This window comes from Astyanax mexicanus, chromosome 18 (assembly GCF_023375975.1).
Source record: "Astyanax mexicanus isolate ESR-SI-001 chromosome 18, AstMex3_surface, whole genome shotgun sequence".
Classification (NCBI taxonomy): domain Eukaryota; kingdom Metazoa; phylum Chordata; class Actinopteri; order Characiformes; family Acestrorhamphidae; genus Astyanax; species Astyanax mexicanus.
The window spans coordinates 5,744,526-5,771,625 of record NC_064425.1 but is presented as its reverse complement, the minus strand read 5'-3'; the positions used below and the strand labels follow the sequence as shown (position 1 = coordinate 5,771,625).

The 27,100-nt window shown below is 35.9% G+C and overlaps 2 protein-coding genes across 2 annotated transcripts in view; both read left to right on the top strand.

The window, feature by feature from the left end:
• Positions 1 to 2,774: 2,774 nt before the first annotated feature.
• Positions 2,775 to 8,401, top strand: LOC107197927 (transcobalamin-2). The gene is made up of 4 exons (XM_015608649.3): positions 2,775 to 2,903; positions 6,748 to 6,892; positions 8,067 to 8,197; positions 8,288 to 8,401. The coding sequence occupies exons 1-4, from the start codon at positions 2,828 to 2,830 to the stop codon at positions 8,347 to 8,349; spliced, it is 414 nt and encodes a 137-aa protein (XP_015464135.3). The 5' UTR covers positions 2,775 to 2,827; the 3' UTR covers positions 8,350 to 8,401.
• A 6,474-nt stretch (positions 8,402 to 14,875) lies between these two features.
• med13b (mediator complex subunit 13b) overlaps positions 14,876 to 27,100 on the top strand; it is a 39,010-nt gene continuing 26,785 nt past the window's right edge. Inside the window, exons 1-4 of the mRNA XM_049467220.1 lie at positions 14,876 to 15,830; positions 18,845 to 19,079; positions 21,424 to 21,592; positions 25,558 to 25,703. Of these exons, the coding sequence (XP_049323177.1) occupies positions 15,765 to 15,830; positions 18,845 to 19,079; positions 21,424 to 21,592; positions 25,558 to 25,703 (616 nt within the window). The 5' untranslated portion in view covers positions 14,876 to 15,764. The remainder of the gene's footprint in view (positions 15,831 to 18,844; positions 19,080 to 21,423; positions 21,593 to 25,557; positions 25,704 to 27,100) is intronic.

Sequence of the window (27,100 nt, the reverse complement as noted above, 5' to 3'; positions counted from 1 at the left end):
TATATTGATTTGGACTCTTTATGAATTTAAAGCTTTATGAATATGAACTTGTTTTCTTTGCATTATTTGAGGTCTGAAAGCTATGCTTTTTTGTTATTTCAGCCATTTCTCATTTTCTGCAAGTAAATGCTCTAAATAACAATATTTTTATTTGGAATTTGGGACAAATGTTGTCTGTAGTTTATAGAATAAAACAACAATGTTAATTTACTCAAACATAAACCTATAAATAGCAAAATCAGAGACACTGATTTAGAAACTGAAGTGGTCTCTTAGTTTTTTTTCCAGAGCTGTATCTACTTGTAGAGGTTCCTAATGGTGTCCTATGCAGCTCAAATATTCTGACACAGTTCCTGAAGATTTAAAGTAGTTATAGGAGGAGTGTTGAGTTCATGTCCATTATCATCCCACACAGGTTCAGTCAGGAATAGGTCTGGCAACCCACTAGTAGTCAGAGAGCACCCTCTGGTGAGCTGAATGGAGCACTGACACAGTCATCACTGATACTGCAGCTCTGTATCTTCTGCTTTACTGAAGAGAAGTCCATCCATCGATGGGAACTTATTAAAATACATTATTAAATTATGCATGATCTAGAGGGCACACAATATGTTTTCTCTTTTTCCTTAGAACACAGCCAGGCAATAGGGTCCTTTGTCTCTTTTTTGCCACTATAGAGAGCAATTTAGTGCAAAGAGGCACTAGGACAGGGGCCACAGGGAGTACTGCCATAATTCCCGGTGGGCCAGTCTATGTGTGGGCCACTGAAATAGCTAAAAATAAAACCTGGTTGAAAAATTCTATTATTGAATTGTACATTGGTCCACATAATCCAGGTGCATTTTCATTAGCAATTTGGAAGTATGTAAAGGTCACTTTAGTTGCTTTATATGAGGCGCATGCGCACTAGAATGTTAATACTTGTACATGTGGAGAAAGAGTTAAGATAAGAACCGATATGAACGCATGGTGTTTAGCTCCAGGTTTTAGCCTAACTGGGTTAGACTGGATTGTGATGTGCTCCCCAGCTGTGGGTGCTCCCCAGCCCAATAAATGGTCTCCATTACCCTGCACCGGCTGTTTCCTGTGTGTTTCACTATGGAGGACAAGGCAAGTAGCTATCCACCCATTAGCGTCTCTTCCCTCAGGCAGCATTTGCCCACCGGCCCAGACATTACAAGGTCTCTTTGGGTCAACCAGTGGTCTGTAATTTCTTTCTGTGGGTTGTAGGAACCTTTTCCTTAACTAATGAACTTGTGATGAGCTTTGTTTTTAGTGAACACTTTAAAAAGTAGGTGTTCGGAGCTCCGAGTGGTCCAGTGGACTACGGCCCTGCCACTATGATCGGGAGATCGCTGGTTCATGCAGCTTGCCATCAGCTGCCAGAGCCCTGAGAGAGCACATTTGGACATGCTCACTCTGGGTGGGTACAGTAGATGGTGCTCTCTCCCCTCATCACTCCTAGGGTGATGCTGATCAGCACAAGGCTGCGTCTGTGAGCTGATGTATCAGAACCGAATCGCTGCGCTTTCCTCGCTGGCTAATCAGTGGCTAATTTCACATTTGTCGGAGGAGGCGTGTGTTAGTCTTCACCCTCCTGGTGTTGGAGCATTACTAGTGATAGGGAGAGTACTAATGAGTGGGTTGGGTATCTGGCCTTTTAAATTGGGGAGAAAAGGGGATAAAAATTAGAAATACATAAAAAAAAAAAAAGTAGTTGTTCCTTAGGGAATTTTTAGGGTTGTTTTTTTTATTGTTTTAAACTGTGGGGGAACCAAGTAAGACACTTTATGCAACCTTCAAGTAAAGGTGTTTATATTAAAATATTTCCTTAATTACCTTAAAGCACCTTAACCTTGTGCACCTTAGACCCTGTGTCCTCATATAAGGACCTCATATTTTTGCTTCTCTGCAACATTATAACTTAGTAATTTTGCAAAACTTTAACCCTTTAGCCTTATATGGACACACTGCTGTATCATCTAGTGGTCACATGACAACACTCAACTGATTGAAATTAAGAGGTTGGGAATCCCAGTCAAAGGTTTCTACAGCCAGTTCAGACAAAACATGGACCAGATACAAAGCTCTCATCAAATTTTATGTTTGAAACTATTCTCCTGATGTTTATTTGCTCACTGTCAAAAGATAAAAGTTGGTTTTTGGACTAATTGGGTCAAAGATAATTGAACACATTTTTTTTTTTTGCTTGTTATATCCTAAAGTCAGGGTCCCAGGAGGCCACTTTAATACCTGATGTAATATACAGTTTTAACAGTGAATTTGAGTCTGATCAACAATGTTTGAGTGAATTGTATTCCTAGCATATGTCAGCAATTTTCCCACACAGATTTACCTGGACATTTGGTGTTTGGTTCCCACGGTTAATGGAACTGTGGGAACTTACAGTAATAGAGTCTGTCCAGAAACAACACACCATGTATTCAATTAGCACGGTAAACTCTGATATCAAAGATTTTAATACTGTATGTCTAATATATCTAATACTGTTACCTTGATTAGCAGAGATAAGCTGTGCTTGTTTTTTTTATTCCAGGTAAATTAACATTAGGTCACAATACAAACAAAAGTCACTTGTGTTAATCTTGTGTTTGATTATTAAACGTATTATTTGATTATACTGTTAAACTGAGCACATATTTAACGTATCAGTGCCTGAACAGAGGGCTGATATGTGTAATGAATAATGAAATAATGGAATAGGAGTGTTGTGAAAGTAGGGTGGGGTGGTGATGTGACAGTAGTGCAGTATATAAAGCTTCCTCCTCAGAGCAGAACACACAGACTGATCTCCAGCATCGTCACGATGGCTCTCAAACTCATGTTCCTTCTTTCTGTGCTGCTATTCGCAGCCCTGATGCCTCCAACAGCCTTCACTTCAGGTAAGAACTCACCCACTGCATAGCCTTCATACTTAAATATCAGGTTAATATTAGTATAACATGCCATTTGTGTTGCTGTATAGTAGTCTAAATTTAAAAGTTCATGCAACACTGTCTAACAACGAATGAATACATTATTACGCACATAGAGGAATGCTAAGCTTTATTTTACAGTACTTTTTGCACATTTTTGTACAGTTTTTTTAATGTACATTTACTACAAGAAGTCCGTAAAATTTAGTACTGATTTTGAAGGGATAAGAATTTTGGCACAAATTAATGAGATAGGATCTCATTTCCACACCTTAATAAGTTTTGGCCACTCATTAGGATCTTGTTCCCACACCTTAATAAGTAGTGGCCACTCATTAGGATCTCATTCCCACGACTTAATTAGTTGTAGCCGCACCTCAGGATATCATAAATACACACGTTAATAAATTCTGGCCACTCATTAGGATTTTGTTCCCACACCTTAATAAGTTGTGGAAACTCATTCATCGATCAAATATCATTCCCATGACTTAATTAGTTAACCTGCACCTCAGGATCTCTTTCCCATACCTTAGTAAGTTGTGACCACTTATTAAGGATCTCATTTCCACACCTTAATAAGTTTTGGCCACTCATCAGGATCTCATTCCCATACCTTACTAAGTTGTGACCATTTGATAGGATCTCATTCACATAACTTAATTAGTTGTAGCCACACCTCAGGATATCATTTACACACGTTAATAAATTTTGGCCACTCAATAGGATTTTGTTCCCACACCTTAATAAATTGTGGAAACTCATTAGTCGATCGAATATCATTCCCATGACTTAATTAGTTAACCTGCACCTCAGGATCTCTTTCCCATACCTTAGTAAGTTGTGACCACTTATTAAGGATCTCATTTCCACACCTTAATAAGTTTTGGCCACTCATCAGGATCTCTTTTCCATACCTTAGTAAGCTGTGACCACTTATTAAGGATCTCATTTCCACACCTTAATAAGTTGTGGCCACTCATCAGGATCTCATTCCCATACCTTGGTAAGTTGTGACCACTTATTAAGGATCTCATTTCCACACCTTAATAAGTTATGTACACTCATTAGGATCTCTTTTCCACACCTTAAAACATTTTGGCCACTCATTAGGATCTTGTTCACACGCCTTAATAAGTTGTAGCCACTCATTAGGATCTCATTTCCACAGTTTAATAAATTTTGTCCACTGTGTAACATTGAATGAACACATTATTTTACACATAGAGGAATGCTAAGCTTTATTTTACAGTCCTTTTTGCACATTTTTACAGTTTCTATGCATTTTATTACAGGATGTCAGTAAAATGTAGTAATGACTTTCTAGGAATAAGAATTTTGGCACAAATAAATGAGATGGGAGCGACTACTCGATTTATGCACTGCTGTCACCTCTAAAACAGTGTGATGATATCCACTTAGAGTAAAAATATAATAACATTTTTGTTTGGAAATTAGTAGCTACATGTTAATAACATTCATGAAGGCTACAGGCTAGGTCTTACATATCTTCTTATAGTCGTTTCCTCTCTTGTTTTTGCATCTTTAGATTAATTGCTTACAGCCTCAAATATTAGATTAGTGTTAGTGAAAAAAAACATTTTGATAATATTTCATAAATAAACAAAATGAACAGAACAATACAATCAAATGTGCTCTATTATGTGCTCTAATTTCCCAAACCCCCCAAGGTTTACTTGTTTTTCTTTGGACAGCAACTATTTTATACTTCTGTATCTAATATAAATATGGCACATGCTATTTGCACCCGGGTGTATACAGCAGTGTGTGCTATTTGCACCCGGGTGTACGCAGCAGTGTGTGCTATTTGCACCCGGGTGTACATAGCAGTGTGTGCTATTTGCACCCGGGTGTACGCAGCAGTGTGTGCTATTTGCACCCGGGTAAATCCAGCAGTGTGTGCTATTTGCACCCGGGTAAATCCAGCAGTGTGTGCTATTTGCACCCGGCTTTACATAGCAGTGTGTGCTATTTGCACCTGACATTATGGTTTTAGAAGAGATTAGTACTATTCTTTTGTGTTTTGTGACAAAACAAATTTTACTTACAGATTATTTTACAAGAGGTGAACATACTTTTGTTTGGGATTATGGGGTGGACCTCAAAGTTTGTTCTTATTGAATGAATTTTGTTTTTCACTTGGGAGTCTCTTCTTTGTTTTTCTTTACCATGCTCTTAGAATTTGAATAGCATTTTAATTATCCTAAGTCGCTTGCCACTAATGACAGTAATCACATGCTACAGTATATACTACATTATAATATACACCGCCAGTGATAAATTATAATATTTTTAGGTTGAGGTGGGATGTGGAGTGGGGGAGTGTGGGGGCAATGGGTAGGATGGGGGTTGTGGGGGTGGTGGTGGGAAATGGGAGGGTGGGGGGTCTCGGGGGGACCTCACAAGATTTAGTCTTTATTAGTCCCTGCTGCTACAATTCGATCCCGAATGTATAGCCGGATCTCGTTCAATTGGCTGTGGCTTATGGATGCAGGAACTCCAAATTTCAAAGCTTCAGCATTCTGAAAAATCACACACAAACACACACACACACACACACACACACACACACACACACACAGAGTGAACACACATCCACTTCTTTTTAAGAAGCTGGTTAGTGAATTCAAGTGTTTTGTGGAACAGGAATATCACTAAAATCTGCAGGTCAGGTTGTCTCCAGGAACATCAGGTTGGAAAACACTGGACTTAAGCCAGGCCTACAATTTAGTGCTTGATCAGAAGTGAAAGAATTTTGAGAGAGCAAACAAGTATACCGTTTTACCCTACGATCAAACTCCAGAATAACAAGCTACTTTTATTTCACAACTGCGCCCTCAGCACAGGGAAATACATGGCAACATAACATTTGCATCGGCTAATTTGTCAAAATATTCTCTTTTTCAAATTCACAGTTTACTGTAGTCACATTTTCAAAACTCTAAATACACATAATCTGTCTGTTGTGGACTATACTACTGATATAATTCATTTTGCTATCTAGAAATAAGAGTTGGCTTAATCGTTCGCTGGAATAAAAGAAATCGTTCGCACGAATTAGAGAAATTGTTGGCATGAACTGCTACATCGTTCGCTCAATTTAATTATTTTTTTTTACCCACGGCCCCTCCCGGGCTCTGTACTAGCCAGCAATAAGCTAGCTAGCTAGCTAGCTAAATTAATCAGAATAAGCAACAAAATACAAAACTTTTTACTTAATAACTAAGATAAGGTTAGATACAAGTTACCTAACTGCCTCAAACTTTAATTCAATCAAATAACTTAAACTGAGATCCACCAAAACACTAGCTTAGCTTATTCGTTTTCAGTCAACAGTGTTCGATAGATAATAATTCTCACACTCTGTCTTAAATATTTATCTTAAAATGTAGAGTTAAATTGAGTGATGGGCCTTTTATACATAAATAATAACCAAATTCTGCTTACCATTTCCTATTGTCTCCGTTTCCCCATCTGTGAATTTGCGCCTTTTCGCTCCCTCGCATTCATTGGTAGACATGCGCAGATGAGTTCTCTTTCTTTTTTTTTTATTAAGGGGTGAAAATAGCCTTGCTGTGTGGCATGTGCTATTTGCACCCGGGTGCAAATAGACACTCCGTATAAAAAATATTTGGTAATACCTATTTCAATGGAACATTTAGTTAATTGAATTGTGCATTTGTGAACAGATCCTTTTTAGAAAACAATATAAATTACTGAATCCACATTAGGAGCAACAAAAAAAAATAAATATAAAGTTATTAATTTCAGTATCATTTTGTGTTTGCAGATGTTGAGTCACCCTATAAAATTTCACTGGTCGTATACAACTCTCTTACCACCGCGAAAAACCTCACCTTCAGCACTGACATCGCTTACAGAGGCATCTTACTCGGAGCCATGAGGAAAATCGCTGCAAAAACCAATGATTTTAAGTAAGTTACGCCAACTTTCCTTATTCAGATCTAACATTATTACAGTGCTTTTTTGAAGTTATGGCCACACATTATGATCTCATTCAGACACCTTAATAAGTTGTGACAACTCAGTAAGGAAATCTTTCCCACACCTAACACATTAGGATCTTGCTCCCATGCCTTAATAAGTTTTGGCCACTCATTAGGCTTTTGTTCCCACGTCTTATTAAGTTGTGGCCAGTCATAAGGATTTAATTACCATGGCTTAATTAGTTGTAGCCACACCTCAAGATCTCATTCCCACACCTCAGTAAGTTGTAGCCAATCGTCAGGATCTCATTTCCACACCTTAATAAGTTTTGCCCATTCATTAGGATCTTGTTCCCACACCTTAATAAGTTATGGCCACTCTTTAGGATTTAATTCCCATGACTTAATTCGTTGTAGCTGCACCTCAGGATCTCATTCCCACACCTTAATAAGTTGTGTGCACTCATTAGGATATCATTTTGACACCTTAATAAGTTGTGGCCACTAATTAGGATCTCATTCCCACACCTTAATAAATTTGTACTCATTTCTACACTTTTTTACATTTTGTCCACTCATTAGGATCTTATTCCCACACCTTAATAAGTTGTGGCCACACCTTAGGATCTCATTACAATTCCTTAATAAGTTGTGACCATGCATTAGAATCTCATTCCAGTACCTTATTAAGTTGTGACCTAACCTAAAGATATTCCATTAGCTAAATAAGTTGTGGACATACCTTAGGATCTTGTTTCCAGGCCTTATTAAGTCATGGCCATGCATAAGGATCTTGTTCCTGCACCTTAATAAGATTTGGCCACACCTTAAGATCTCAGTGCCAAAGCTTTATAAGTTTTGTACATGCATTGTGATTTATTTCCAATAACTTAATAAGTTGTGGCCACTCATTAGGATAAGATACCTTAATAAGATAACATTCCAATACCTTAAATAAATGGCACTGGTGTCACTATTGTGTTTAAAATGCTCCACCATCCCTTTTTCATATGATTTACAACATAATAAACAGGTAATATCTGGTCCTTAGTGGGCCTGTGCTCAGAAACTGAATAATGATTATTATTTTCTAATAACTTAGACAGTTAAAGAAGATGTTTAAGGGATGTTTAAACTGAAATGCATCGTTTGATCTGTACAGATTCACCATCAAAGATGATCTGAACTACGGGCCTTTTCTCGTGAGTGTGAACGGCGTGGCTGGAGGTGATCAAACGTACTGGGAGCTCCTGTCCAAGCGTGCGAATGGCACCATCATCTGGCCTGACGTGGGTCAGTACTGATTCCTGACTGTTATTAGTGATGATCTGTGTGATTTTATATTAAATAAACAATGACAGACTGTGTGCTTCCCTTTTTCAGGTGTCGGATGCTTCATTCCCGACCCGGATGATACTGTGATCCTGAAATACACCACCTGGTGATAGGAAAAGTCTGGTGATGGTGTGATACTTTACCGCACGCTCTGTGTTAAACAGTGTTGGGAGTAACGGCGTTAAAACTAACGGCGTTACTAACGCCGTTACTTTTTTCAGTAACGAGTAATCTAACTAATTACTATGACTGTAACTATAACGCCGTTACCATTTCCGACACCCCGTTACTGCACGTTACTTTAGCAGCTCTATGAACTTTTTTTTTTTATTTCGCTTTGCCCTGGTTAACCCCTCCTCTGTCCGGTGAACTTGAGCTTCTGGCCGCTGTGCCTGTGGTTTGGCGTGGTGAAGTGAGGCACAATTGTGACGATTTGCGTGCTCTAATCAATTCAGTGATTGCCGTGGACAACCCAAGTTCCGAATTAAGGACGTTAAGCTCTTTTTAGCTGCTCCGGTTTTTGTGGTGCTGCTGCTTTCTATTTTAGAGCTTAGATTCTCTGCCCGAATCCCACCTGACCTGAGGACCGACCCGAAATCAGGCTCCTATTTTTATTTTATATAAAGCTCTGGTGTGATAATCACAATGTTGCTAAGTAACCAATTATTATTGTTCACTAAAGCGAACGAAATAGCGAAAATTGAAAGTGAAAAACATTTGTGTTAACTGAATCTAATAAAAACGGTAATTAAAAGGAAAAACATAACTATCTCGAACTGTATTTTGTGTTTATAAAACTAACTAAAACGAACTGAAATTACTGATAGAATACCCTCATTTTTGTGTTTAATTTATTTATAAGCGCTGTTGTACAGCGGAGTTGTACAGCGGGAGTTGTTGTGCCGAGCGCGCGGCACTCGTGGTCCCTTAGTTCTTGTGTAAAGCGCTCGCGCTAGCAAGCCCACCCTAAAATGAACAGAAAAAATAAAAACAAAATTAAATTAAACTATAATAAAAATGAAAACTGTAATCACGTAGCTCTGGGCGCACGTGAACGCCTCCGCGTTTGACTTGCGGCATTGTGTGTAGCTGTTCTTAAAAATCATTTAAATTAAATAATAGTTCTATGCTTCTATGTTACAGTGTTAATTAACATAATTCTGATTATATTTCGCTCATTCAATCAGCCCGAAAACAGACAGTTTATGGGGCGGATCGGGTCAGGCTCATAATGACAGTTTATGGTTCGGGCTTGGGCAGAATGTGCACGGGCTCCGGCTGGGTCGGATTTTTTGGGCACGATCTAAGCTCTATTCTCTTTTGGTGAAGCTGTTATATTAATACCATTTTAACGGGCATTAAATTGTTGTTTTTGTCCATTATTTTGTTTTATATATACATATTTCTTTTGAGTGTGGCTTGGTTTGTTAAATTTCATCCCCAGACGCGTTTTTCCGCTTTTTTCAGTATTACAAGTTTTAGTAATTTTCTTTGGTTGTGTGGAGAATTTCGTTTTATTTTTTTGAAATTCGTTAGATTATATTTTTGTCAACATTTTGGGTTTATTTTCGTTTGTTATTTTTTGTTATTTTTCTAATAATAATAGTAAATGCATAATTGATTTCCTTTTTTTGACGGGCGAATAATAAAAAGTAACGCGATAGTTACTTTTACTGGTAACTAATTACTTTTATAGTGGAGTAACTCCGTTAGTAACTCAGTTACTTTTTTGGAGAAGTAACGAGTAACTATAACTAATTACTTTTTCAAAGTAACGTGCCCAACACTGGTGTTAAACTTGATTTGTCAAAATGTCAAATAAAAGCACACTGATGGTAAAGTTCACTAATTGATCTTCGTCTGATAAACATTGTTACTCAAACTCTACTCTACCTTTACCGGTGTTACACACAGCTCATGACTCAATCTCATTTACCTAATTTCCTTCCTTTAACAGCTTTTAGATAAACTGTTACACAAGTTCTCTTACTAAACAGCACTGCAGATTAAATTAAAGAGTTAAGTCATGCTGTTAGCAGAGTGCTGAGCCCAGAGCAGCATCTTCAGAGACAGTATCTGCAGACCAGTGCTTCAGTGTACTAGCTAATTAACTAAATTAATATTAATAAATTAATTTATTAATTTAAAATAATAAATCCTGTAATTAACTGCTTTGTGACTAAGTAATTATTTTTAGGTACTGATTATTGTTATTTTGAGTTAGCAAGTTGTTATTTAAAAAAGCTCATTATTTTGAGACACTAAGTATTGTGATAGAAAGTCATTATTTTAAATGCTATCTCAGTATATTAAAATACTAAGTCATTATTTTGAGATAGTACATCATTATTTTTAGATGCTATCTCATTCTTTTTTAAATACTAAGTCATTATTTTGAGATACTAAATCATTATTTGCTATCTATATTAGATGCTATCTCATTATTTGAAGATACTAAGTTAACAAATATGACTTAGTATCTCAAAATAATGATTTAGTATCTCAAAATAATGATTTTGTAATAAATTGTGGCCATGCATTAGGATTTCATTCTCACTATCGTTCACATACCTTAATTGAGATACTAAGTCGTTATTTTGAGACATTAAGCCATTATTTTGAGATGCTAAGTCATTATGTTGAGACACCATTTCTCATTATTTTGAGATACTAAGTCATAATATTAATTTAGTATCTTCAAATAATGAGATAGCATCGCAAAATAATCCCTTAACATCTCAAAATAATGACTTAGTGGCCATGCATTAGGATCTCATTCTCATTCACACACCTTAATTGAGATACTAAGTCGTTATTTTAAGACACTAAGCCATTATTTTGAGATATTAAGTCACTATTATAAAATAATAAGTCATTATTTTACGATACTATGTCATTATTTTTTATTTAGTATCTTAAAATAATGAGAAAGCATCTCAAAATAATCACTTAGTATCTCAAAATAATGACTTAGTAATAAGTTGTGGCCATGCATTAGGAGCTTATTCTCATTCACATGTCTTAATTGAGATACTAAGTTGTTATTTTGAGATGTTGTCTCGTTATTTTGAGATATTAAGTCACTATTTTAAAATAATAAGTCATTATTTTGAGATACTATGTCATTATTTTTTTTATTTAGTATCTTAAAATATTGAGAAAGAATCTCAAAATAATCACTTAGTAATAAGTTGTGGCCATGCATTAGGATCTTATTCTCATTCACACACCTTAATTTGGATACTAATTCGTTATAATGAGACACTAAGCCATTATTTTGAGATACTAAGTGATTATTTCTGAGATGCTATCTCATTATTTTAAAGTACTAAGTCATGGTTTTAAGATACTGTTTACTATCATAAAATAATATCTTAATACCTAAAAATAAAAAAGATAGCATCTCAAAATAATGGCTTATTATCTTAAAATAACAACTTAGTACCTCAAAGTTCTGAGTTATTATTAATTTGGGATAATGAGATAGCAATTTACTTAATAATGAAACAAATTACATGCTGGATGTTTTGTCTATTGTTATTTTATAGGTGGTGGGTATGGGATTAGACCCTTATCACTACTCTGCTTTCTGTTAAGATATGTGGGCAGCAGAGCATCAATTCAGCATTTCTTCTGTGTTTAAGATAAAATACATATTATGTAGAGTGAATTTTCCTAACAAGAGATACAGAAGATCTGTTTAGTCTTCTTCAAATTAATAAGTCAATAAAACTCTAACACAAGCTAAGATGGCAAATTCACATGTTTTCTTAAATTAACTCTTGTGTGGTGTTCGGGTCTGTGGGACCCGTTTTCATTTTTCATCAAATGATACAAAAAATATTTTTTTTCTAACTCAAACTCATTGGCATTGGCTAATTTTTTGTGAAAAACATATATCAAAACACATTTTCGATAAACACACACTGTACACCCCCCCCCCCCCCCCCCCCCCACACACACACATTTATATTACATACAGTATGTTTGGCCAAGGGCTAATAAACATTGCTTCATTTGTAAATTTGAAACTAAACAAATTTTCTACTCATATCTTGAGTTTAATTCATTTTCTTTTACATTTTATTAAAAAACTAATAAAAAAAAGAAGCACTTTTTAAAAGAAATGTAACGTAAGAAAGGTAAAGGGTAAATATTAACCATGTAAGCTGTTTATATTGCTTGCAATTTAGGTGAAGCGAGCATGTGTAAAGCATTTTAATGTAAAATTGCTTAATTTAGCTGAATTAAATACAAGTAACAAAGTAAACGAGTAACAAAAATATGAACACCACACAAGGGTTAAAATCTGGAATGATAATCTCAATTCACAAATCTGAATATTATTGAAAATCTGTGGTGGGATTTAAAGTGAGCTGTTCATGCTCAAAATTATCAAACCTGACTGAGCTGGAGATGTTCTGTAAAGAAGAAGGATCCAAAATACCTTCATCCAGAAGCCAGACTCTCATTGGAAGCTAAAGGAAGAGTTTAGAGGCTGTTATTTCTGCAAAAGGAGGATCTAATAAATATCTAATAGTCATTTTTCTGTTGTGCATAAATCTGTTAAGATTTATGCACCTGCCTAATTGTGTTTGAAGAATTATTGCACATTTTCTGTAAATCCTATAAACTTCATTTAATTTATCAAACATCACTGTGTTCCTCTGCTATATAATATAATTACCTGAAACTGAAGATCCTAAAAACAATAATTTATAAAGGAAAATCTTGAAAATTATCAGGGATGCCCAAACTTTTTCATACCACTGTATATAACTTTAATATTGTGGTATAGTGACGCCCCCTCCTGGTTTCAGGGGGAGGACAAACTTAGTTCAATGATATGTAAAAAAAAGTTTCACAACTATTACAGTTTATAATAACATGTAAAATCATGTTTAATAACAGCACTAACATTAAGTGATATATGAGTTAAATTGATTGAGCATGGGCCTACTCATTTAGCCTGGAGAGTTACTGACCTTCAGATGTTTTTATTACATGGTTTAATGTGATTTAACTCTTTTATCATTGGCTTCGACATTGACTTTGTCCTATATTTGGATAAATGATATGTCTTTATGAGTTTAATGTCTATATGTATTTACTTTATGTCTCAATATATTCCAGAATCTGAAATGCTAAAAATGTTCTACATTAGACTAATTCTTCCTATTACTATACTATTAATATCCCTGCATTCACGTGTTAATAGGGGTACAAGATCCAATACTAAAATTATGTCTAAAAAAAACAATTGTAATTTGAGTATTAGGCCACAGACTGGTCTCTAAATACTTTCTAAACAGTTTTTTATAATATGATTAATGTTTTTGCTTATTGGACAATGTGTAGGTCAACAGAAAGCAGTCCTTAAGATTTTTCTTTTTATAGAAAGTAGTAGTGTTCCTGAGAGGGATTAGAGTAAAATAGTATTATAATTGATATTAATGTGCTTCTGCTACTATTCCTGCAACATATATTAATTTTAAAAACAGGTTGTCTGGTAGAAAAGAGTATTCAGGGCTGAAAACACTGAAGACACTTTGGCCTATATTTTTATTTACCTGTTTTTGCATTTTTTTTTTGCTGTTTGCTTTTTGAGTTGACAGAAAAATACCAGTATGTTAAAGAAAATGTATTTTTTTAATCAAAGATTACCTGTTCTTGAGTGAATAATTAAGTTGCAAAGTAAGTAATTTTGTCATAATATTTTTATGTGTGCAAAAATAAATGTCAAAATGGTATTTGCATTTTCTGTTTTATTATTTATAACTATATTATTTATCTGATATTATTAGTAGTAGTAAAAATAATGGTTATGTTTTAAATGAGAATTTCTACAAGTTAAAACAGAGTTGGGACTTTTCTTTCCTTTATTTTATTTTATTTTATTTTATTATTTTCTTTAATCCCTGGTGTCATTTTAGGCTAAAGCGGTTTACCATACTTTTTTTTCCAGGATCTTTTTTGTTTTTCCAGGAAGTTTTGTGTTTATAATAAAATGAGAAAAATACATTCAAAAACCCTGCATAACATCTACCTATGATCAGAACTGTTATCCAGAAAAAATAGAACATTTCGTTTCTGAATGTTTTATTTAAAATAACTTTGGAAAACTCTAGCTAAAACTCTTGCTAAATTATTTAATAGCTTTTCTAATAAAGCAAATTACAGGGTATATACTAAATGTAGTTAAATATATTATTTTTATTACATTTTTTAACTGTAAGGTCTCTTCTGTCAACTTTACTTTGAATCTGATAATTCTCTTCAGGAAATACTGTTAATCTGCACAAATTAAATTTTGGTAAAAGTAAACCCTGTTTTAATTAATTTTTTGTTTAATTTAATTTATACAAGTTTTATTTTCCTGTAAAACATTTTTGGTTGTATGTATTAATTATCTTTGATGCCTTTTGTTTGTATTGTGATGTTTTATTTTGGAAATTAATTATAAAAAATAATAATACTTTCATTTCCAGGAAGAGAAATCCCAGGAATGAACCGATTCATCCTGCTCGGTGATTCGTGACCGCGCAGATCCAGCCTGCGGACTCGGGAGTCAGGAGTCGGGAGTCGGGAGTCGACTCCTTCTCGCTCTTTATTCGACTCCCAGCGCTGCCAATCGGAGCTAAAGAGTTGTGTCCCTCCGGCCGCCATTAAAGGATACGACCCATGTATTGAAAAAAGAAGCCCGGAGAGACTCCGCGGAGGAGCGGACTAATGTTTCGCCTTTTGGCCGCGCTCGCGTTTCGGCTTGTAGCGGGTGTTTGGTGAGGGGTTTCTGATGTGAGCGGGGCTTTTAAGAAGAAGAGCGCTGCGAGAGGAGCGAGCGAGCGGGCGGCGGAGGATTTTCTTTAATTACTGAATCACTTTTATTCGACTTGTCTGGCTGGGTTGCCAATCAGTTAGCTTAGCTTAGCTAACAGCTAGCTAGGTTAGCTTAGCTAGCTAGCCTGTTAGCTAAGGCTGATGCTAGCGGCTGCTGAGTAAAGGGGGAGGGGTGAATGTAGTAGGGCTTACAGTTTAGCGGCTCAGCGATTTAGCGAGCTTTAGCTAACGTTTAAATCCGATAAAATTTTCTTATTTATCGGATGTGTTAGTGATTTATGTGTTTAGTATTCGCGGGGTGTGATTTTAATGTGTTTTAATATAGACAGGATTGTTTTTTTTGGTCGATGTTCGCGCGTTAAAACAAGAGGATTTGAGGAGTTAAGCTAGTTAACGCTAGCTAACATAGAGTTAGCTTAGCTTACCTAGCTAAGCTAACGCTAACTTGCTGAAGACGTCTTGACTGAGGGGAGGGGGATTTTTGTGGTTATTGTTTTAAAAAGGAGCCGAGCCTGGCTGTGTGAGAGTGGGGTTGTTCTTTAGCTAGTTAACTAACCCAGCTAAGCTAGCGTTAGATATATACATATATATATCTGCTCGGAGGAACCACTGGGAAAATACTCAGCGGCCCTCAGCTCAGTTCCCCCGCTATGAAATAAATGATGGACAGACTGGCTTCACCCTGAGGATGAGTTCTTGTTTCGTACCCAACGGGGCCAGCCTGGAGGACTGCCACTCCAATCTCTTCTGTTTGGTAAGAAACTCGCTCAAATCTACAGTTAGCTAACTATCTAACACAGCCTTCTTTCAGCCAGCTATTTAGCTTTTTAGCTAGCCTTCATAGCTATATAATAGCTAGGTTAGCTACACTATGGAGACCAGCTCAAAGTAGCGGCCGAGGCCTGTTGAGCTGAATCAGTGATCACACAGAGAACATTGTGTACAAGAGTGGAAACAAATTCGTAAACATGCATGCAGTAAAAGCTTACGGGAGAAAAATAGCACAGGTTCTCATGTGCTATTTTTAATTAGCTAGATGATAAAGACGAATATCGAGTAGGCGTAGTGTACTAGCGCTAACTAGGCAAGCGAATCCCACAAGTAAACAATGTCACAGCTAACCCTTTGCTAATTTTAGCTAGCGTTAACCTATATAGCATTAACCTACCTAACCTAGCTAGCTAACAGCTAAGTCAAGTGTTTGCAACTTGGTGCTCTAAATAGCTAACTAACCATCTAGGCTACATCTTAAAAATATATTTACTCATATAACTAGATTATGTTGTTAGACATTTGTCATCAGTTTCTGGCGATTATATAAACACAACTTTTAGCTAGGTAGCTAAAGTATGGGTTAGCTGGCTTTTTTGCACTAACAAAAACTCTGATTTTAGTGGTCTGTTTGAAAACTTGTTCTAGTAATAAAATCGGGTCTGCAAAAACATAATCTGACCACACATCTAGACATACTACCATTGTTACTATTGATACTGATTTTTTACTAAGAGAAATTGTAGCTACATAAATCCATATGCTGTGATTCTGACTAGTATTAATTGTTGTTGTAGTTAGATATATTGTTGATTTTGTAAATAAAATGAATGATTAAATAAATAAATAAAGTATGTCTATATGTATGTATGTGAGAAGATGGATAGATTTTGAGACAGAGATGTAACTCTAGCTAAAGTATGCACTAGCTAACCTGAAATGGCACGACTTATAGCTACTTTATAAGTCATCACTCAACAAAGTAACTAGTTGGAAAAATTAGTTAATCTACAGACCTTTAAAATGCATTTTTGTACTAGGATGAAATCTCATTTCACAGATCAGCTTTAAAAACATGTGCTAGTAATATCAGGTCTGCAAAAACGAGTTACATTGTTAAACATTGTTACTATTGATAGGTTTTTACTAGTAGAATTTGTAGCTTCATAAATCATAAATGCTGTGATTCCTACTAGTATTAACTGTAGTTGTAGGTATCATAAATATTGTGAATTTGTAAATACAATATGCATATATGTATGTATATAAGTAGAAAAGACATATCCAAAATGTTAATTGATGCTTTAGCAATATCTTACATTTTCATTGTACTAGTGTAAATTATCTTACTGGTATGCAGATCTGGGATTTATACTAGTGGTGATATTATATGCAAAAAAAAAACTGTGAAGTTTTTACTTGTGAAACATACTTCCAGATAAGGTAATAAATAACTAGTTAGAAAGGCTTTATCCACTGTAAGCCACAATTGAGCCTGAAATTGCATCGAAACTTAAAAAGTAATTTCTTAACCAATTAGCTAGATTATTTACAGATCTCTGGAAGGCTTTTTTAGTCAGAAGAACTAATTTCAGGGATCATCTTTGAAAAAAACATAATCTGATTAGACATACTACCAAGACCATAAACTACCATGGTACTGAATGATACTGTTTTTTTTTTACTAGAATACATTTTAGTTCTGTGTATGTAAACTCTATTTCTGACTAGTGAAAATTGTAGTTGTAGGTGTAAGCATACTTGTTTTTACTTGTTAAAACTGAAATTGTAGATTTGAAAAAATAAATAAAAACAAATGTTCCAGTCAGAATTATTTACTGGTATGCAGGTCTGGAATTTATACTAGTGAAGATATCATCTGTAATTCATTTAATATCAGTGGTATCATATGACTAATCAAAGTTACATCAAGAATATGTGAATCTGGTAATATGACTAGTCAGAATCACTTTATCAAAGTCTGATATCTGCAGTTCTATTAATAATAATAATACAAGTAAATATTTTGTAGATGATATCTGAAACACGTTTTTGCCATTTATGTAAACACATCTTGTAAAAATCCAGCTTTCGCTCAGTGTTAACTCGTTGGAATAGAGCTGGAATTACCATTAGGGGATTATGAATGGCACTTTTGTGAAGAAACACAATGAAGATTAATTAAAGTCACCAAGGATTAAATTACAGGTTATTATGACAAGGATTATATGTTAATCTTTAGAGTTTAATTTTGTTTACTAGCTAGCACTACCAGTTATCTTGTGCGAGCTACAGTTTACAGTGTGAGTAGAGTAAGATCCTTGTTTACATCATTGCATTTGGTGTTTTGCACTTGCATTTGTCTGTGGTGTTTACTGATTAGCCAGTGCCTTGTCTAGAGGTTTTGTAACAGTGCAGACTTACCCCTTTAAAACTATTATTGACCTCTGCACTGTTCAGCTTACATGACTAAAAAAATATGTTTATATGTTTAAATAAATATTTACTTTCTTGAATAGTAGACACCTGTATTTCCTGCAAAAAAAAATAATTTAAAAAATCACAATTTCCAGTCTGTTTGTATTGTTATTTACTGGTATGTACTGGAAATAAGCCTAGGTGGAGAAAGTAAGCGAGTGCAGGGATGCTTAAAGTATGTTAGCTAGTTTATCTATGAATAAGCTCATGTAGTGCTGAATAAATGAGTGCGCTGAACTGGTTATGAATGTTTGCTTAAGATGCATTCTTTTGTTCTTAAGGGAAATACTTTGGAGTGCTCCGACAGTCAGGCCTAATCCCAGGCGTGCATTCTGCAAACAGCTTACTGACTCATGCTCTTGTCGGCTGTCTGCATTTTGCTGGTCATACGTGTAGAGCTCATTAACAGTCATGGTGTAATTGCGTGTTCTCATACATTCTTGCATGGCTTATTTGATTACCATGTTGAAACAGTACCCCCCCCTCTCTCTCTCTCTTTTTCTTTCTCATTGACCCCAGGCTGACCTCACAGGCATCAAATGGAAGTGCTTTGTATGGCAGGGCCCCACCTCGTCCCCCATACTCTTCCCGGTGACCGAGGAGGACCCCATCCTGTGCAGCTTCAGCCGCTGCCTGAAGGCAGACGTGCTGAGCGTGTGGCGGCGGCACCAGACACCCGGTCGGCGTGAGCTTTGGCTCTTCTGGTGGGGCGACGACCCCAACTTCGCCGAGCTCATCCACCACGAGCTCTCAAGTACGTCCTCGTCTTTCTCCTTCCCGCAGCTCGTCACTCTCACTGTCACGAGGAATCACCTATCAACCGGGTCATGTGGCCAACGCATTAGTACAAAGGCCACTATTAACACGTTAGGGAACTTTAGTTTTAAAAAATCCTGCATGTGCTGCAGTGCTATAATTGTCTGAAATTGTAAATCAGCTGCTGAATTTCCACATTCAGTACTCAGCACTCTGCACAAGTTCCTAATCATGAAGTTGGGAAAGTTTAGCTTTTGTAAACACCTCGCGGGTGTTTGCTCTCACTTGCTAGTGGGATCATGTTTCTGAGTGCAGCTGTGCCGGGCTCAGTGTGGCAGATTGAGGAATGAAGAGCCCACAGATGCAGAGAAAAGCTCCCGTATTTCAGTCTGGGAGGCGGAAGCTCGGCTCGTAAAGCAGACGAGGCTGACCTTTACCTGTTGTTCACTGAGCTCCTGATCTCTGTGCTCATTATGCAGAGTGATTGCTTGTGTAGACCTGAAAGCAGCTGATAATGCTTTCAGCCTTCACTAAATGTTTGAACGCTTCCGTAGGGAACTTTGTATTATTATATATTTTTATGTACATTGCTTTTCCCCAGTTTCTGCGTTCTCTGACTTTTGGTTTCAAATTCAGCCCGTAAGAGTTTGTTTCTGTTGCTGGCATTGGTTATCAATGGCGCTTTTTGTTTTTTTTGCTCCTAACACAAGAGCTTAAAAGGTTCATATTAATATAGTTTAAGTTTTTTTTTTCATGCCTTTAAACATGCCCTCGTTCATTTTGCCTGATAGTTTTCCCTAGGGTTAATTCCCAACGCCATCTTAAATGGGCTTCTATCATTCTGTTAGCTCAAATAAGGTTGGCTAAATGGAATATACTACTGTGAAAAACTTTAGTATAACAGTTTAAACATTCATTAAAAATGATTTACAAAAATACAATATTTAAACCTTTTCTATTTTGTAAATAACTTACCAAGACATTGTTATTTTATAAATCTGTTTTAACACTGAAATGCAAAATGTTTTGTGCATGAATATAAGCTGCAAATCTAAATAAATATACAAAACAAACCGTTCAAGGTTTTCTCTAAACAGTGAAACATGCAAAATAAGCTACTTTCAAGAAAGAATGCTGCTATAATACTGCAATATTATGTATGTATAATACGGCACACATTAAGTGTCAAATCTACCAATGCCAAAACTCTGCATTCTAATATATATATATCAATATTTCTAATAACAAATAAATGTCTCTCTTTAAAATAGAGCAGGAAGTTACTTCAAACTGCTCAATGCTGCAAAACCATTATATTGCGTTTGTTGGATTATTGGTTATGAACTTCTCTATCTGTAATAAAATAAATGATACAGCTTCATTACTCTACTAGCTTTGCTAGTTGGCAAGGTGTAGAGGTGGTGTTTATCTGTGTGGAGAGATAGACATGCTGAGCTGGAACTGTGCAGTTGTTTTGGCACAGTAGTAACCTCTCTCTCTCTCTCGCTCTCTCACTCATGAGATTTAAGTCTCGGCATTGTTGTTGCTGCACTGCCCAAATCCACTGTAGCCAAACAAACGTGACCTGTGCACGTAGCACAAAAACAGTGAGAGAAAGCTTACTGTGCATGGGAAATAGTGCTTTCCTCACACTTTAAAACTATTTTTAAAAGTTAAAAATTTTGAGATTTGCTTAAAGTATAAACAAGAGGTCTTAATAATGTTTGAGGAACCATTAAAGCAGCCATATAATCTTTTCGGAATTGTAATAGACCTTTATCATTTAAAAAAATCTATATAAAAGAATTCCTTTTTTAGAAGGTTTCTTTAGATTGCATTCAGCAACCTGTAAAGAAAGTTTTGAAATGCATATTTATTTATTTATTTATTTATTTTTCAAAATGGAAAACAACCTGTTTAGTAAATATGTTTTGATATATTTTAAATACTGCTTTTGGTTAGGGCTGCACCGTGTATTTTCTGTACCAGAACCACAAGCCCAAATATATAAATCCAAACAGTAATTTGAAACAGTAAAATGCTGTAGTGTGATATTGTGGTTTTGTTTTAGTGTTATTGTTGCACTATCCATAACTAGCTGTTGATTGTGATCACACAGACAGTTATGCGGGGTAGCAGGAAATAGAGGAACTGCTGCTTTGCACTACAGCTCTTTATCTAGCCTGTGGTTTCCATTCACTTGCTTTGGTTCTTTAGTCACTGACTAAGGTTAAGACACTTCTGATAAAATGGTGATAGTAATCACATGAGTTAGTGCGTGTGTGTGTTAGACTGCATTGAGGACTTGTTGACACTGATGCCATGAGCTTTTCTTCCATTAGGTAATGAAGACGGGGTGTGGGAGAGCGGTCTGACCTACGAGTGCCGCACGCTGCTCTTTAAAGCCATCCACAACCTGCTGGAGCGCTGCCTCATGAACCGGTGCTTCGTGCGCATCGGCAAGTGGTTTGTGAAGCCCTACGAGAAGGATGAGAAACCCATCAACAAGAGGTAAACAAACTACTGAAGTGGAAAAGGCGGTTGTGACAGTTGTGTTGTGGTTGTTTCCCCCCAACTGATCATGTGATGCCTTCTATAAGTTGCGGCTTTCTAATCACTATAAAGTCAGATTGCGTTACACTTGTATTAAAGATGCTTATACACTTGCGTTTGAGAATCTGAAAGATTTTCATGCTCTAGTTTTCAGGTGTTAACTTGAAGCTAAAGTGTTAGAGCGTAAACTACTACTACTTTTTTTTCCCCATGGGAGTTAAATGTATGCACCTGTTTTTGTTTGCAGATGGTTGGTTTAGAGAGACAAGAGCAAATTAAAGGTGCATGGCATTCAAAGCCAGGGGTTGCTGATATTAAAAAAATATATATATTTATATGTAATGTCTGGATACTTCTGAAATCCATGTCTGAATTTTTAGCAGTTCACAAGTAGTCTTAATTTTAGACTGGAGACAGTATGCTCATCTAAAGTACCGGTACCAATCAAAAGTTTTTTGACGCACCTTAAATTCAGTGTTTTTTCATTATTAATATATTCTGCATTGTAGATTAATACCAAAGTCATTCAAACTTTATAGTAAACAAAAAGTGTTAAACCAGAATATGTTTATATTTTAGATTCTTCAAAAGTAGCACCTCTTGCTTTCATGACAGCTTTGCACATCTTGGCTGCATTCTTTCAGTCAGAATTATGAGGTAGAGTCACCTGGAATTCAGGCTTTCAATTAACAGCTGTGCTAAACTCATCAAGAGTTAATTACTTAAATTTCTATTTAAGTAATGTTTTAATACATATTTTAAATAATACAATTTTAGTCGCAAAGACCTTTTAAAGATGTTATGATGAAACTGGCTCAAATCAGGACTGCCCCAGGAAAGGAAGACCAAAGGTTTCCTTTTGTTGTACAGGATAAATTAATCAGAAACCTGAGATACTGAGGTTTATTTGATCAGATTTATAACAGAAGTCAATGATCCAGAATGTATGTTATAAAAAATTATACTGACCAGATATAATTGGTCTCTAGTAGATATATAATGGGAAATAAGAACAGTGTGAATTTTTCTTTTGCTAAAACAGCAAAAAAGTAGTATCCTGATGTGATAATTAGGGGTGGGTGATATGGCACAATATTTCAGGGTATAATATAGTTCACAATATTCAGAAATGTTGCCCTTATGATTGCATATAATTCAATATGGCACACCCTTACTATTGATATATTTGATGCCACTAACATAATGATAGTACAGTAGCATAAAATGTAGTTTTATTAATTGGAATATAATTTTTTTTCTTTAATATTCTAAATAAATAAAATATATGTAAAAAATAAAATAAAAACATGTTAATGGGCTCTACTTGCTCAAACAACAGGCAATATTAAGGTAAGTACAAATGAATATGGGTAGTTGATGTCATAATTAATGTGACCTTATAATTAACTTTGTGTGGTTTTGATGTCTTGTTTAGCAAGTTAGCTAAAAATAGCATGCTAATAGAGGACCTTCCAGTGAACAGGTTTCTGGTACAGCCCCAGTTCACAATGTGACGCGAAGAGCAAATGTCTAGTGTGACCACAGCTTTACTCAGGTCAAAACTTGTTCTTACACTGATGCCTCTAAAGAAAAACACCCCCATCACACCTCCGATCAGTCACTGTGTTTATGCTGGGTAATGGTTTCTATGGAGAATGCTTTTTTTTTACATGGTTAGGACCAGTAGTATAGATGCTAACAGCACCAAAACAAAGCACTTTTCGACGATCAGGTTCTAGTGATCGATCAGGTTTGGTGACCAGGGTCCAAGGTTTGGTTTTGTTTGACGAGAAGTAATTTGGTCCCTCAGGGCTGAAGTGTTGTGGTGTGTTTATGGTTATGAGAATGTGTCAGAAATAGCTCCTAGGCTTCCTGTTCTGGGGCGTGCTCTCTGGGCTGCAGTGGCTGTTAAGGATGCATACGCTGGAAAATGTGACTGCTTCCTCTGTCTGGGTTTGCAGAGTCGTTTTGTGTTTTTTTTTTTTTTTTTCAGAAAACCCCATGTTCACAGCGTGGCTTCGACACCCGCAAGGTCTACAGGAACGAGCGCTACACTCTCGCTCGTGTGAACCGCCTTATTTTTCCAGACCGACGGCAATCCTGAGTTCTTGCTAATTTGCTGCGCTAGAAGTGTTATTCCAGGCACATAATTTGAAGTGCTTTGATTCCTTAAGCAAAGCAACAAACCGAGCGCGGTGTAGCCCTGATCTCAGGCTGTGTTCAACACTGCAGGGCTGCGTACAGGCTTTGAAGTGCCATCTGTTTGTGCTGAGTTTGTGCTGCTGAGTTGATAGCGTGCCTTAATGACACTCCACACAGTGCTCAGCAGACATATGAGGAATGCAGACGTCCCCCAACCAGCCACACATACTCAGTCTCTCTCGCTCGCTCACTCACACAGTCTCTCTCTCTCTTTCTCTCTCGATGTGCACAACACCCTATGGCTCTGCACCTGTGTGGGTGAAATAGCACTTTCCTGTATTTGAATTCAGATACTAAAAGAAGCTCTCTTAGTATAGATTGATACTTTCAGATATCAGCCTTCAAAATGTTAAATATTAGGGGTGTAGGAAAATATAATAGTGTGTGTATGGAGAGATTTTGTTTGCAATACTGTGTTATATCGTATTGTACTGTCAGATCCCACTATGCATTCTGATTGCATAAATAATATACTGTATTATATATTGAATATTGTATAAATGTGTAATAGAAAATAGTGTTATAGTATGACTGTTTTCCTAAAAATTTTATTGAAAAAATCACAGTTCATTCCAAAAATAAAATACGACGAAGATATTTTACCACATTATGAAAAGAACTGTATCGTACACAATAATATCGGCAACATTTTTTAATATCGTGAACGATATTATACCCTAAAATATTGTGCCATATCACCCACCCCTAATTATCACATCAAGGTTCTACTTTTGTACTGTTTTTAGCAACAAAAAAATCACACTTTTCTCATACCTATTATATATCTACTAGATACAGATTATATCAGTCCAGTATCATTTATTTTATTTTAATTCTGGATATATGGAGATATTTGGAGTGCATTATTATTAGTATCATGACATTCTGGGTCATTGACTTCTGTTACAAATCTGATAAAATTCTTGTATATTTTTAATATTTCAGTTAGGGGTGTGCCGTATCATATCATATGCAATAATAACATTTAATTTTCATTTAGTTGCAGTAGTGTATTCTTGAAATACTTTTTTTAATTCAGTATTATTTCAGGGCCGTTTCACCCACAACTGGAGTTGACTATGGTTTTTCGGCATATCAAAGAATACTGACCCAAATAACCCAACTCTTCTTTACAAAAAGTGTAATTAGGTCTGTTTAAGTGGATGTTGTGCAGCAAAAACTGAATGAAACTGAATCACTATCTTATGTGAGAGGGTGTATTAGAAAAGCTTGTTTTTTTTTGTTTGTTTTTTTTTTCCACTAGCAATTTTGCATTTTGTCTTCGTGTCGCACAGTCTGATACATTTTGTGTATTAAGAATGTTGTGATATAATCATTTTTACCATATTGCACAGCTTTACTCCAAATGCAAGTGCTCTCTTGGTGTAAGCAGCAAACAGGCAAGCAGGATCAGTCAGCTCTGTTTTAGTGTTGGCTTGAATGTGAGATCAGTGGATAACTAAGTTTTTTGCTCTAAAATCCCAATAAATTTAGTGTCTGAATTCCTGGCTCTAAATACTGAATGTTTTATTTCACTTGTCTCCAGCTGATACACAGAACTATGTCGATCAGGGGAACTTTCATGGTCAGGCTTATAAATCACTGCTCTGCACTCGCTCTGAACATGCTGTAACACTGATTGTGGGCACACTGATAAATGCACTTTATAACCTCATAACCCCGATTCTCATCTTTACTTGTATTTTGACTTTTTTTCCTAGTGAGCATCTTTCCTGCGCCTTCACCTTCTTCCTGCACGGAGACAGCAACGTGTGCACCAGTGTGGAGATCAACCAGCACCAGCCCGTCTACCTGCTGAGTGAGGAGCACCTGACCCTGGCCCAGCAGAGCAGCAGCCCCATGCAAGGTAGGAACCAAGCCTTTCATCCTGGCACAAGCGTTAGTCAGCTGCCTGAACTGGTACTTTTGTGGCATTGCTGCGAAAAGACCTTCAAAGCTCTGCGGGAATGTGTTATTATCGCTTTTTAGCTCCCCTGTCTACAGTTATGTTTATAAACAGAGCATGAAGTGAAAGAGAGGTTTTTTGGGAAGTGATTTGAAATTATTTGACAGTATGTTGGGATATAAACATGGTTTTTTTTTGGTGCTTCTTCTGTATCTTTACTCTATTCTCTGAATTTAACAGAGGTGTCAAGTAACAAAGTACAAATACTTCAATACCTTACTTTGAAATGTAGAAAATGTTGGTTATTGATACTTTACTGGAGAAAATATTTTTCAAACAACTTTTTACTTACATTCTATACATTTTTCACACAATTTGTTACAATTTTGAGGAGTAGAAAGTACAGTTGTTTTAAACTGTTTTTTTTTAAATGTACATTACATACTGGTAATTAACCTCATGCAGTAAATAAACATTACCTCAATCGTTTTTGCTGATTCTGATATTGTCCATGCATGTTTTACATAAAAAAACTTAACTCCTACACAATGGAATTGCATTAAAATGGCATCCCAAACACACAAACTATTATTTATTAAGTTCAGTGTCTTTTTAAAAGGCGCAATTGCACGATTATGCTATTATATAATTGCCAGTAGCATTAAATTATCTCAAAATGAGAAAATTAAATTGTTAAAATAAAATCAGTTACCACAACAGGCCTACTCTTTAGCAGTGCAAAGAGTTTTTTGTTATACAGCTCTGGATAAAGAAAATAAGAGACCACTTAAAAATTGAGTTTCAAGCTGAACTGCTTAAATTTTTGCACCAGGAGTGGCATAATGTTATTTGAAAGCAGTGTGTAAGACTGGTGGAGGAGAGCATTCCAACATGCATGAAAATTGTAATTGAAAACCAGGGTTATTCCACCAAATATTGATTTCTGAACTCTTAAAACTTTATGAATATGAACTTGTTTTCTTTGCATTACTTGAGGTCTGAAAGCTCTTCATCTTATTTCCAGACATTTTTTATTTTATTTTCTGCAAATAAAGGCTTTAAATAACAATATTTTTATTTCGAATTTGGGAAAAATGTTCTCCGTAGATTATAGAATAAAACGGCGTTGTTTTATACATTGTGTTATACACACACACACATACATATACATATATATATATATATATATATATATATATATATATATATATATATATATATATATATATATATAATGAAATAAATGATCACCACTAGTCTGGTGGCAGGCGTGTTTTTCCCTCTGTGCTCAAGGGCACAATAATGGCAGAGTTACAGCATCACGCTGTACTACTGGGACTCTCCAGTCTGCTCTGCTG

Coding starts and splice junctions, on each gene's coding strand:
- LOC107197927 (XM_015608649.3), top strand. CDS start 2,828: ATGGCTCTCAAACTCATGTTCCTTCTTTCTGTGCTGCTATTCGCAGCC. Junction 2,904..6,747: donor TCCAACAGCCTTCACTTCAG/GTAAGAACTCAC, acceptor TTGTGTTTGCAG/ATGTTGAGTCACCCTATAAA. Junction 8,198..8,287: donor CATCATCTGGCCTGACGTGG/GTCAGTACTGAT, acceptor TCCCTTTTTCAG/GTGTCGGATGCTTCATTCCC.